Genomic DNA, 11065 nt, shown 5'->3' on the forward strand with positions numbered 1-11065 from the left:
AAGGAAGCAAAAGCAAGACCGAAGAAAACCAAAAGGAAACGAAGAAAAGAAAAGTATAAGGGCAAAAAGGAAAGAAAACCAGTGAAGAAACAAAGAAAACGAAAGTATATAGAAGAAAAAAACGATGAAAAAGGTAAAAAAAACAAAAGAAAAAGGAAAAAGGTGGGAAAGGGGGAAAAACGGAAGCAGAGCGAGCTGACTACAGCGACGCTGCAACGTAAGCGAGCGACTGCTCTTAATGGGCCAGCCTGATTAGCTCGCCGTAGGCGATTCCTATGTATGGAATCAGTACGGGCGAGATATAGCCCCTGCGGCCTCTTCCAGCAAAAAAGGAGGTTTTCTTATATGAGGTCTCACAATTCATTTTTGGAAGGAAGAGGCCTACTTGTTCGAAAGTGTTGTTCTAATCACGAGCTCATGTAAGCTCGGGTGAATAGTAAAATCAAAAAAATTCAAAAAATCACATATTTTGTTGTCTGAAACATTTACAAATGTTTTAATTATTTGCAAAATTTCAACACCATATGACATTCGTGGAAAATCTGGCAAAAAAAATTGATTCTCCAAAATGCGTTTTAAAATAACAATTTGGAGCATTGATTTGTTTGCCAGATTTTCCACGAATTTCATTTGGTGTTAAAAATTTTCAAGCTATTAAAACAGTCAATGTTTCACACATAAAAAAATCAGAAGTTTTGGAATTTTTTTTATTTTCTATTGATCAAAACAGCCGTGTCCCCTACTTGTTGTCTTATTTCGCACACATATATATACATCTGTTTCTCAAAAGAATCCATATCTCTAGTTGATATGAGGCCTCTTCCTGCAATTTTTTTTTTGACACGAGGCCTCACAATTCCCTTTTCAAAGGAAATGGGAGATAGGCTTATGGGACTTACCTTATACAACAAATATTTTTTTGAGGGAAGGCCATCATCGATAGCTTTATTAATCATATATACCAATTATATCGTTCGCCATTCCTCCTAATAACAAGTTTGGAGGATCATCGTCCCAGTAACTAGAAAACTTATTCAAAAAACTAGACTTAGCTAGCTCATGAGGCCGTATGCATCGTTCTGATACAGAGGCCGGGGCAAACCCCCTTTTCAAAAAAAAAAACTAGCTCATGAGCTACACCATTAGCTACCCTATAACAATGCTTAAATTTGACATTTCCGACTAAATTTGCAATATATAGACACTATGCATAAACTGCCGCCACAGCATCCCACCATTGTGAATGGCCATTAGAGAAAGAAAGCTCCGAATGGCCGTGCCCGAGACGAAAACATAGTAATTATTGTGTGTAGGGCTGTGTTTGCAGGGTCACTGTTGTTTTCGTACTGATTGTTTCCTATGATTTTCCGTCTCATGATCACTTGTTACAAACAATGTGGACTGTGTTTGACGTTTCAGTATGTTTTGACTGGTTGCTTGGCGAACCGCCAGTTACAAGTAATTTGTGCTATTGTTTGTTATTTCAGTCTGTCCTGACTGTTGTTTTAGTGATACCGGTGTTAATTTCACATTGATCGCAGTTCTCCAATTCAATTTCTTATGTTATGTTCGTCAACTTGTTACAACTTCTTTTTTTCTCTCAATCATTTTGTTTTGATCTTTCTGTGTCGCCGTGGTGGTCACGGATCTGTTGACTATAGCAGTCGATTCTAGCGTGTAAGCAAAATCTTGGAAGCACTACTCTAGAGCTGGCTAATTTTCTTCTTCTTCTTCTTCTGGAAACGGTAAATTCCTAGTAGCTTTGTAGATAAGTGCTTCCACGATTTGCTACTATTTCTTATACCTTGGGTGTGCTGCTGATTTCCGGGCTACTATTTGTTCTTATATGTCTTTTCCTTTCGTTGTGAGCACGTGGGTCCAAGCTTTGGTTGTCTTTCTAGCAGCTCTTTGCCAACCGAACCTCACGTCTTGTTGTTTTCTCAATAGATGTCAGCTGTTACCTCAAAACAAAAAGGAGACGTCAGCTCCAAAGTTATATGCTGATGACCACAAAAGACCACTAAACAACTCAAACTGAAGTACTCCTACCTCTACAATGTACAAACGTTGGGGACATACACAAACTGTGCAGTTCTCACTGATTGCAGCTGCTGCATGCATGTTTTGCATGATAACATGCATGGCTAGATATGGACGGGAAAAATGACATAATAGCTACACCATGTGCATTTCTTGCTAAAAATAAATACAATATGTAGTACACCTCAAATTATCCAAGAATTTATTGAAAAACACAATATGTATGTGAGACCATCATCTCGTATGTTTTTTCTTGAGAAAAGGTTCATATATCACCGCAATAAAAAATGGTTCATATGTAATTCACATAAAGTGAAGTTAAGGTCTCTTTGAGACTAGACGGGAGGGTATACGCATCTTCACGCTTGTACATAAAATCCATTGTCCGGGCAAGATCGGTTGCCTTCTCTAGAAGCACCATTGGCTGTTTTTTGTGGAGGCATTCACAGACTATGTCCATCCATGCTTCTTCAATTATCACCTTGAGCTTCTCATTGGCTTCTGCTACCGCTATCCCGTGCTCCTTTGTACAAGTTTGCACCGTGGATGTCACATGTTGTGATATTTGTTCACGCTACAAAAAGAAAAAAAAGATCACTATTAACTAGATGAGGTTTCATCATTTGCATGCATGGATGTATAGATATAAATGTTTTTGCATATATGGATTATGTAACTCATGCACGGGCGACCAGAGAGGTGAAAATTGCCACACATGTTGGTTCACCGCCTCCGTGCTCCCTCATTGCCGCCACCACTGGCGGTTGTTGCGAACACAACGAGGTAGTTGATCCCCTAGTTTTGGATCCTAGACAAAAGCGGCTCGTGTCCTTGTATGGGAGTTGACTGGTCGTATAATGGTCAACTGGCATAGGGCCTTGATGGTGCGCCTGGTAAAAAGCCACAATGTCGTCTTGGTTGGGCAGCTCAATCGACACTTGTTGTGCAGATCTAGCGTAGCATCATTGATCTTGCATGTTCTAGAGTGGGATAGTCGCCACCTCTTGACTTGGGATTATGGACGGCTTGGTGTTGGGAAAGGCACACGGTGGGGGTGGTCCCAGCGGTGTCTAGATGCTAGATGGTTGGTGCTTGCTTGTGGACATTTGCTACAAGTGGTGTGTTGTTCATGGTGGGCGTTGGCTAGATCTGATCAGGTCTCCTAGGCAATGTGGCAATATAGATGCGGTTCTACTGGTTGAAAGGATGACAAATTCTCATGGAAAACTTCTATTCGATGGGGGTCGGTGTCGACGAGTCTTTTCTACTCCATGGAGGCATCATTGAGAAATCATTTCTTTACCTCCACATGACCATTGCTGGTTGGATTTGAGGTGGTCGTGATGGCTGTTGCATTTGGAACCCCCCTGCCTAGGGATTTTGCCAATGTGGCAGTATGATAGGATCTAGATAGAAGTCTTGCCCCCACAGGGGCTAGGGCCAATAACAGTGGCATCCATAGACATTGCTTCACTACTTTTAGGATCAACAAAAGAGCTCCATTCACACCCTACTATTTGAGGCGGTTGTGTTTGCTAGTAGAATTCCGATTAAACTTGTTGGTTGGGGCATCATAGTGCAGGTTGAAAGTGCATTATATCCATATATTGGTGTTTTGGTGTTGATGACAATAGGGTTAGTGAGGACTACTGTCAGTTCTCCAGTTTATCTTAGTACATTGACCTCTCAATGATCGTCTACTGGCGAAGTTGACCCCCCTATTGCAAAAAGGAAAAAGACATTTGTTTTCCTTTCTTCCCCAAGAGGTATCCTTCTCCCCACACTTGAGAAGAGTTGTTTTATCTCTCTTCCTCCATTTTTGACAGCTCAATAGCTCCATTTACTCCTCATCCCTCTACCCAATCACTTCACTCATTTGAAAGATAATAGAGAGGATCACCTGGTCTACACTTCTACCAAACCGATTTGTTCTCCCCGTTTATTTCATTAAGAATTTGTTACTCTTGGAGCTTGGGATCCTAGGTGGTTAGAGGTTCGATTCCCACGGAAACTTCCTTGCTTGTGGTGTGCTCCAGAGACGTATGTAAAGGTGTGGCGTCACCTTCAAGAACAACCCTGAGTGATTCAAGGCTCATCCGTTGGGATGACTCAAGGAGAAAATGGTGACCCGCTTGGTGGAGTTCCGGGGCTTTGGCACCAGCACCACATGCTCTAATGGAGATTCACACTTCCCTAAGGAAGTGTGAACTTGGGGATAGAATCCGCGTCACAGACTCGCTTGTGGTTAATCCTTTAACGGGCTTTACTTTGCTTTGTATGCTTGTAGGCTTGCTAATGATATTGCTCAGAGCTGGCCAAACAGGCTGGAACACCACGGTCAGGCCCAGCCCACCATAATCGTGTCTGGCACGACATAGCCTACAGGGCACGCTTAGTAAACAAGTCGTGTCATGCCGGCCCACGTGCCGCGTCTCCAGGCCCAGGTACGACCTGTTTGTTAATCGGGCTAGAACGCTGGCCGTTTAGCATGCTTGGCCCATGTGCAGTTTGGCCTAATGGGCAGTTTTGGGGGGCATTTTCAGCCTATTAGGTTGTTTATATAGACCATATATATTTATATAACTCAGAAATAAAAACAATTAGTGGGTCATGCTGTGTCGGCCCGCATGTCCAGCCTCTAGGCCCAGGCACGGCCCCTGGCGTGCCGCATGCCAGTGATGGCTCGTTTAGCCTAGGTCGTGCCGTGCCCGAATGCTACCTGACCGGCCCAGCTAGTACGTCCCGTTTGGCCAGCTTTGATAATGTTGCCAAGCTTACATTGCTTTGAGCTTGCTTGCCATATAGGTTGTGTTCATCTAGTGCATATCTAGAGAACCTACTTTATCTGTGTATTCCTAAAATTACTAATTAAGATTAAATTTGTAGCTTCCTATTCACCCCCCATCTATTTGATTGTATCGATCCTTTCACAGGTGCTTCTAATGGATGATCATATTGTGTCCTTGTTGTGCTTATTTTGTTGGTTGTCACTATAGGCCTAATTTAGTCAGTTGCTTCCTGATGTATAGGTTTCGCGTAGTTTTTCTTGAGTCAATCTTTCCATGTAACATTTACAACCTAATTTCCCTCATAAACTAGTCCAATCTTTGTTTTTGTTCATAGTGCATGAAATTCCCTCTAGTGAGGTTCCGCAAGAAAAACTTTATATTTATATATTAGTTCACAAGTGTTTGATTAAGTGATATAACTTTAATTAGGACCACATTTGTATGAAAATATATATTTACAACATCAAAATTTTAACAAAGAGTTCATACCTCATGTGACACCATGTCATTGCCAATGCGCCCAACAATGCATACAGATCTGATAATTTTTGGATAGGTTAAAGCCCACTCAAGAACCTCTCGTGTAGTCACATCACCCAGCGAAATGAATACAAAACTTATTATTTGCATACAAGCACTGCTGCGCACTGAAATTTGCAGATGCTCTTCAACACTAGTTGGTATGTAGTGTTCGTCACGCCATTTCACCTCGGCGTGATAGCATTTGGCTGTGTGGATTACCTAAACAATGTGACAGATAAATTTTAAATATGGTGTATAAATGGAGAATGTTTTTCTCAAGGTGCCTTTATAGTTGCGGTATATTGGGTAATAACAAAGTATAAACAATTTCCTTTTGAAATATAATCATATTCATTGTGAAATGCAACATCAAGCAAAGTTTAGCACATAAACAACCTTAAAAGCATGCAATAACATTTGTTGAACTACACAATACATGCATCAAAAAAAGATATTTAATATGAAACTCATAGATGGATTATACAATACGTTCTATCTAAGAGAAAAAACTAAAGAATGATGATTTTTCACATTTTCCTCCAAACTTGCTACTTTTTTCAATTTCATTAGTGTGCTCATGCCACCACTAGCTTCCATTTGGAAACCACCAACCAATAAAATAATGATACCCAATTATTGGAGTGAGAAGCTCGGACAACTTATATTTGGATTTCCTTGTCCCACCTCAACAAGAATCTCATATCTAACGCATAGATGCTCTTGTTTATTACTTATATAAACTTGTATATTACTTCATTCACAAAAAATGTATATTACTTGATACAAAATCCCCGAATACTACTGTATTTACTTTTGTGGCATACATCAAGGTTCTTTTTTTGGCTAATTTGGTACAATCTTGAAAAACACTTACCAAACCTTTTACCGATTCGGCGTTCTTATTTTTCCGATGCTTTAACTCTTCCTCGATATCATTTGTAGTGTTAAGTATGTTGATATACAATGCCTTCAAGTTTGCTGGTAAATTCTCTGCAGCTTGTTCACCCCACCTGTAGTTTAGGAAAATGTGAGTTTAATATAAAGAAACTATGTGATGTTAAATTGAATGTTGCATATAAATTCTAATGAAAAATATATACATGTAAACAAGGTTATGCAAACTTTATGGTGAAACTTAATTTATTTGGGACCCAGATGTTTTTTGCTAAAGCATTTTACAATCAAAATTTTTGTACGCAATCATGCTGATTTTCCTGCTATTTTATTGTTAATGTGATTATGTACCAAAAATATACTTTAGCGGCCCAAAAATATACTTTAGTGGCCAGCTGAATCAATACTTATTAAATTACCAAAGAAAATATGATTTATTTTGTAAGCAAAGACGTGGGGCGGTTGAGGTGGTTTTAATAAAAAAAAGATGGGAACATCGGTAAAATGGAAAAATAGGTGGGGTGGGGAGAGGCAGCAAAAGAGGCAAACCTAAGATGAAATCTTACGTATTTTTTAACTATTCTACCATTGTCCAGCCCAATCATAGCCAATATCTATGCTTGATCCTTGCTTGGAAGGAACGCTATCTATATCCTCAACATATGCAAGTCAAACATTGTTTTCGGAGAGCTGTGCATAAGGAAAAGAGTTTCCTAGCTAAAGTTGTGTTGTTTTGCTTCAAAACTACAGGGTCTGTGCTACGACTATCACCTTAACTAGAATAATTAAGAACAAAGTAGAGAGATTTATGCATGATAAGTATTTTGCATTTTATTGTCTTTGTGAAAGGTCGATAAAGACTACCCGAAAAAAATGTGAGTACCTTTCCATGGCTGCGGTGAAGATGTTGCTTTCTTCTGTGGTGCTATAGTTGTCATAGAAGTCATCAAATAACGACACAAATATGAGCAGTTTTGTCAGCATTACACGTGAATAGGAATATTGCGGCTCATAGACAACTCCAAGTATCCAAAAGTGTAGCTCCACCATTCTGTCTCGTGCAAATTTTATATCCATTTGTGATTTGAAGTCTTTCCACCAACTGTAAATTAATAGCTAAATATGTATTAGCGCAAGTCATACTATGTAAATAGCAATTATCATGGGCACTTCCCTATTTAAATTTTAGTTAGTCTTCTTACATAGTAAGAGCTTTCAACTCCTCACAATAGAGTGTTTGCAAAATGTTGAAGTCAAACTTAGCAAACTCCAATATTTCTTCATCTCGTGTTGACTTCTTCTCATAAGCCGGGATGTACCGTCTAGTTTCCACTCTGTCAACTCTCCTGAAACTGGGTGTCTCTAGTGTACACCGGACCTCTTCTGCCAACCACGGTTCTAGATGTTCTAACATGCATTGTAGACGGCTCTTGGTGAAAATAATAGCATCATCCAACACTTCTTCCCCACGAGTCCTAAGATATGCCGCGTTGTACAGTGCCAACAATGAGTTCACATCATTGCTTGCAAAGTTTCCTCGGTCATCTCTGAACTTCAGAAACACATCTGCAATAAGTAAGTATGGCATATACATATTATGGCTTATATGTACACAATATCTAATACTTGAATTGAAATAATGTAGTCGTACGTATATGCAGGAATTAACCATTATGTGATGATAATTATACCAGGAGAGACGTTGTACCCATGCTTCCTCAACAAGTAGAACCGCGACGCGGTTATGTGGAGATCGTCACCAAAGCTTTGTTCGTCAACTTGCATGCCATGTAGTAACTCTTGGATCTCTTCGCCGAAGTGATAGGCCACACCGGTCCGTTGCAGCGTGTCGACAAGCTCCAGCTTCATAGATAGATCAGAAGAAGAGCCGGCCGCCAAGATGATCTTTCTCACCCGCTCCTTCTTGATACCCGCCTTCTCCTTCATTGCCAAATACTGCGAGGCAGGAAAACTTATATCATCTTGGAAATTTGTGAGAGCTTAACAGCTAAGAGTGCATGCTCGGGTTAAATCTAAAAACATTCGTACACGAACACCTAGGAAAACAATATATGCCATAGAAAATAAGTAGAAGCAGCGAATATGTTGGCTCGGGGAACTTCCTTTATTTCAAAACGTAAAACGTATCTATAACTTAACCTATGATGATTTCGCAAAAAAAATAAAAAATAAAAAATAAAACCTGTGATGGGGTGCAAGGGTTGTGGTTGAGGAAGAAGTCGCCCCAGAGGCTGGGGGTGTAAGGCCGGGGCTTGTGCAGGTCAGCAATAACAGGAGCAGCCATATGATCAACTGCTGGGAATGGATTGCTGATGATGTGTGGATCGGTGTCGTGCTCAAGGAAGGCCTGATGCACTGCAAGATCAGTAAGCTTTTGCTTTGCTTGAAGAAGTGCGGTGCTAATACCTTGCATGTTATATAGACGGGCGAAGGAGAGGTAGTAGGATCTACGCCACCATAAATAAAACTTGTAAAAAGGCATACAATAATCAGCGCTTTGGACGGTCGTACTAATAGTACACAGTACTATGTACGACCCTCACTGATTGCATGATGCATTGCATGATATTGGTGTGTTAAATATGTAGTTTGATGTGGGGACAAAGAAATAGACACGATAACCTACAAGAGGGTTCCAATCAGAATCTGTCTCAAGAGCATTGTGAAACTTGTGCATGCATATCTCGATCGAGAAAGGCTATTTCTCCTCCCTTTTGTTCTCTGGGAAAAATGGATGCCTGCACCGGGCAGCTTTCATTGGTCCACGCGGGGGTTGGACCCATGATAGCATCAGATTTGTTTTTTCCACATATACAAACGAGAGAGAATACATACCGCGCGGGTTCGTACGTACGTCTATCTCGTAGCGTGTGGCTCCAAGACGGCGGAGTGGTTCTGGTGTGACAAGTGCACCATGTAGCGCATCCCAGCGCCAGCGCCAGCGCCGCTACATGTCGCGCATTGGGCGATTCCTCCATCCGTCCATCGTGTTTTTTTTTTTCCATTTTCTTCTATTTTAGAATTTTTTGGTCTTTGTATTTTTGTGTTTCTTCTTTTTTTTTTTGCTGTTTTGAATGTGGAGCATAGTTATGCTTCCACGTGAAAGCATAGTTGTGCTTCTCGCGTGAAAGCATAATTGTGCTACCCCAAAAAGTGAAGCATAGATGCGTGTTCGCCTGAAGTACATTTGTACTTCTATGCTTCCACAAAAAGTGGAGCGCAGTTGTGCTATATTTGTGCTTCCGCATGAAGCTCAATTGTACTTTGTAAGATTTGTTAGGAAGCGTTGAACCCTTTGCTCGGGCCGCATGTATATTTATGGAAGGATTGCCGTGGCTTACAAGGTTTGGAATATCGCTAGGATTCTTCCAGCGTACATCGAGAGATATATGACTTGAGGAGAAAGACTAGAACAGAAGAAGAGATAGAATCAGAAAACAGTTTAAACAGCTATCTCTACAAACTCTATTCTAACATCCTCCCTCAATCCAAACCTATGAAAATTTCTCTAGGTTTAGATTGTACTTGAACTCATTCAATCTCCTCGTAGTAAGTGGTTTGGTGAAGCCATCAGCAAGTTGATCTCCTGTGGGGATAAACTTGATGTCAAGTAGCTTTCGTGCTACTCTTTCTCTCATAAAATGAAAATCAACCTCTATGTGTTTTGTACGTGCATGGAACACAGGATTTGTTGAAAGGTAAGTTGCACCAATATTGTCACACCATAACCTTGCAGCTTGTGGAGTCTTGATTCCCAACTCATACAAAAGAGTCCGAATCCACATAACTTCGGCAGTTGCATTGGCAAGGGCTTTGTATTCTGCTTCAGTACTTGACCTTGACACAGTAGCTTGTTTCCTTGCACTCCATGACACAAGGTTTGATCCCAGAAATACAGCAAAACCACCTGTTGACCTTCTATCATCAGGACACCCTGCCCAGTCAGCATCTATATATGCACTAACTAGCATGGATGGCGATTTAACAATCTTGATTCCAAGTCCCATTGTAAACTTTAGATACCTAAGAATTCTCTTTACTGCAGTCCAATGAACTGTACTTGGTGCATGCAAAAACTGACACACTTTGTTGATAGAATAACAAAAATCAAGCCTAGTCAACGTTAAATATTGTAGAGCACCAACAACACTCCTATAGTTTGTTGCATCACTCGGTCCAAGTAATTCACCTCCTTCAACTGTAAGTTTCTCAGAAGTGAAAAGTGGTGTACTTACTGGTTTGCAATGTTCCAGTCCTACCCTCTTTAGAATATCTGTGGTGTATTTCTCTTGTGTAAGAAGTATTCCATCCTTGATCTGTTTTACCTCTATACCAAGAAAATAATGAAGATCACCCAAATCTTTGAGTGCAAACTCCACATTAATATCACGGAGCAGATAGGTAGTGGCCTCTGAACTGGAACTAGCAACAATTATATCATCAACATAAACAAGAACAAACATAGAGATGTTGCCTTTGTGATAGAAGAATAATGAGGTATCTGCCTTGCTTGGAATAAAACCAAGTTGTTGTAACTGAGTGCTCAACCTGGAGTACCAGGCTCTTGGGGCCTGTTTTAAGCCATACAAAGCTTTGTCCAACTTACAGACAAAATGAGGTGTGCTTTTGTTTTCATACCCTGGTGGTTGCCGCATGAACACTTCTTCCTCAAGAACACCATGGAGAAACGCTTTCTGGACGTCTAGCTGACGTAAACTCCACCCTCTGGAAATAGCAATAGATAATACAAGTCGAATAGTAGCTGCCTTGACAACAGGGCTAAAAGTATCCTCATAATC

The 11065-nt window shown here is 40.5% G+C and overlaps 1 protein-coding gene across 1 annotated transcript; it reads right to left on the bottom strand.

Moving 5' to 3' along the window:
- Positions 1-2241: 2241 nt before the first annotated feature.
- LOC123040189 ((E)-beta-caryophyllene synthase) lies at positions 2242-8622 on the bottom strand. Its single transcript, XM_044463106.1, has 7 exons — positions 8449-8622; positions 7937-8201; positions 7448-7811; positions 7129-7347; positions 6226-6361; positions 5319-5570; positions 2242-2614 (listed from the first exon to the last, which is right to left on the bottom strand). Exons 1-7 carry the CDS (start codon positions 8548-8550, stop codon positions 2333-2335), a joined length of 1620 nt encoding a protein of 539 aa, XP_044319041.1. The 5' UTR covers positions 8551-8622; the 3' UTR covers positions 2242-2332.
- Between the last annotated feature and the right edge of the window lie 2443 nt (positions 8623-11065).

Source organism: Triticum aestivum, chromosome 2B, assembly GCF_018294505.1.
Source record: "Triticum aestivum cultivar Chinese Spring chromosome 2B, IWGSC CS RefSeq v2.1, whole genome shotgun sequence".
Classification (NCBI taxonomy): Eukaryota; Viridiplantae; Streptophyta; class Magnoliopsida; order Poales; family Poaceae; genus Triticum; species Triticum aestivum.